The 2791-nt window shown below is 55.3% G+C and overlaps 1 protein-coding gene across 1 annotated transcript in view; it reads right to left on the bottom strand.

Annotated features, from left to right (window-relative positions):
- Positions 1–1687: 1687 nt before the first annotated feature.
- VDBG_00241 (vacuolar protein sorting-associated protein) overlaps positions 1688–2791 on the bottom strand; it is a gene marked incomplete at both ends in the record, with an annotated part of 3339 nt that continues 2235 nt past the window's right edge. Inside the window, 2 exons of the mRNA XM_003008514.1 lie at positions 1688–2006; positions 2068–2738. Coding sequence (XP_003008560.1) covers positions 1688–2006; positions 2068–2738 — 990 coding nt within the window. The remainder of the gene's footprint in view (positions 2007–2067; positions 2739–2791) is intronic.

Here is a 2791-nt window from a genome sequence, read left to right as displayed (position 1 = left end):
TTTATCAATGCCGCGGGAGGAGGACGGCATATTTCCAGGTTAAGTTTTTACTCCAGAAACCAAACGGTCCGGGAAGGGCGGAGGCGCTCATGATTTTTTTTTTACGCCTCTTCCCGATAGCCATCAATCAGACAAGTTGCGATACCCCCCCTTATTTTTTCTTGGGACAGCTCCAGATTGAGCCCCCCCCCCAAAGGGGGCCAAACGGAATTCGGGTTGGGTTGGATTTTTCCACTTAGAAGACATGAAGGATTGAGGAACACTTTCGGCGTACATAGACTTTCTTTCCACATTCTTTACACTCGCTTACACCCCTCTCCACATTACATGGACGACATTGGTTTTGATTCCTGATTAGGTTACTTCACCTTATTCGGCACATACACTTTTTCTCGGAAATGAATTCAGTCGATACCGCTATTGCCAGTCATTGGAACGTTTTGTGCTTCTTTTCTCCCTCGTATTGCTAAACTTGATTGCATGTCGTTGCTTGCTACGATATAGGTAGGGGTCCGAGGCCCCTCCCCCCCCCTTCTTGGCGCCCATGTGCCTGGCTCCAGTGTATCGTCCAGCCCGATGACAAAGACGAAAACCCTGGCAGGCAAGGCAGGGAAACACCGCAGCTGGGTGTCGGCCTCTGCGGGACAACACCCCTGGAGCGGATCCCAAAGGGAGGCTCCACTACAGGGGGGTGTTGCGCTGCTAAGAGCCGAAGGTCGGGTGGAGTGGGGGTATTGCCTGCTTGTAGAGGGAACCTTCCGTGGAGTCGTGACGCGCAAGCCATGCTTGCGTCTGCTGAGCACAAGTCTACGCCGAGTTTTGAGACGGCATCTGAAAGGACAGCCCAGCCCAGCCCACCCGCCTGACAATAAAACAAAACCAACAATAAAGAAAAGGCCCGGGAAGCAAATTATCGGTCGGTCGAAGCCCTGGACTGGAAATCAATGGACGCTCGCTAGAGGCCCTGGAAATGGTCAGTCGCCCAGGCACGCTCATTAGTTTCAGGGGCGAAAGGTACGGCAGCGTAGCACCACCGCTGGAGAGGAAGGGGGAGGGGGCTCTCCAATCGATTAGGTATGGTGAGATGGTTGCGGCACGCCGCAGATTTTGGGTTCGACAGAGCGCGAAGCAGCAGCATTCCTCTTAGTGCTGGACGCGGGAATCAATATGTGATCAACCCAAAGGGAACGCGCCCACCTGAAGGCATTTTGGGCCCTGAAATTGATGCGACTCTGGCAGTGACACGTCATGCGGATGGTTCTCGTCTCTGCGCGCCGTGCCATGTGGTGTGCTTCGTGGGGACGGGAATTCCTGTGCATTGTCCCGCCTCCGTGGTCCCCTAGCTGGTTTCGGAGCCATGGAGAGTAGTAGGAACGACAAGACCATTCATGTACATGGTATACTGTTGGACTTGAAGGCAGAGAGCGCACTTGGTGCCTTGTTGCCTTGGTGCCGGGCGTGTGCTACACGTTGACGCTACCCGTTGGCGGCTGGATACACGGCAATAATGGGACAACGGGTCACTCGCAGCCTTTTGAGTGTGAGGCTGCCTGCGGCATACTTTGTACAGAGGTATGGTACCTAGATAATGCAAGATATACATACTCAAATATCCGATACCCGAGGCAATGGGGAACAATGCAACTCTGCGCTTGAACTCCTGATCCCTTTCTCATTTCCCTCCATGTCACGACGTCTCCTTCTTCGGTTCGGTCTTCTGAGACGCCTCCTCTTTCTCGCCAAATGCCTTGGATGCCTGTATATCGGATCCACTCTCTGGCGAGGGGGGTCCCTTCTCTGCCGCCTCGTCGGCTGGTTTTGCTTCGGCGGCGTCTACCGTCGCCGAAGACGGAGTTGGATCCGCTGTTGCTGGTTCTGGCTGCGCTGGCTGTGCTGGCGCCTCAATTTGCTTGGAGTTAATGATGCTTGTCAGATGTTCGCCCGTCGTTCCGAACCCGTCGACTTTGCCAAGCTTGGTAACGAGGAAGTCTACATCGCGCCGCATACTGCACGTGCGTTAGTCAATGAACCGTTCAAAACACGTGGATGTCTCTGGAGATGTCTTACCTGTCTTGGCCGGCCGGGGTCCTCGGGTCTGCCGCTTGGAAGACCGTACCCAGCTGATCCTTGTAGCTCGCGAACACGGGGCCCATGATCATCTGCACAGCACCTTCAGGGAGATGTTTGGTCAAGACGCGATGGAGTGTTGTTGTTTCCTTCGCCAGCGTCTCCATGTACGGGCGGACCGCCCTGCTGCCCTCGCTGTCCCAGTCGATGGCCTTGACAGCCTTGGAATGTTGCGCCGCACGCCCGCTCATTATGTCGACCAGCTTGTCGTAGATGCTGTTCTGGTGCTCCTGGAACAGCCTGCGGACCTTGTCGAACTCGGCCATCAGGCTTGACACGCCCGCTCCCGAGCCAGCACGACGTCGAACAAATTCGCGAATGTGGGGAATCAGTGTTACAATCAGTGACAGAGCCTGAGACGCGAGCGCTAGGTGTCTCGTGGTGATGTTCTTCAGACCGGCGGATCGAGTCGCGCCGGCACCCAAAATGAGCTGGGTGCATCGGGAATTGAAGAGATGTAGGTAGGCAATCAGAGATGTGGCGACGTCGGTCGTCATCGAGGGAATGCCGGCCATCAGGTGCATGAATTGCGACAAGCCCTCGAGACAGAGTATGGCCGAGTTTGGCAGAAGGAAGCTCTCGCCCTCAATCATTGCTGTCCGCGTCTTTTCCTTGCCGGTGCCGTTGGGTTCTGAAGCCGCCTCGTCTCCATTGGTTCGGAATT

Source organism: Verticillium alfalfae, genomic scaffold (genome assembly GCF_000150825.1).
Source record: "Verticillium alfalfae VaMs.102 supercont1.1 genomic scaffold, whole genome shotgun sequence".
NCBI lineage: Eukaryota > Fungi > Ascomycota > Sordariomycetes > Glomerellales > Plectosphaerellaceae > Verticillium > Verticillium alfalfae.
The sequence above is the reverse complement of the archived record's forward strand: the minus strand, read 5'-3'. Positions and strand labels throughout refer to the sequence as shown.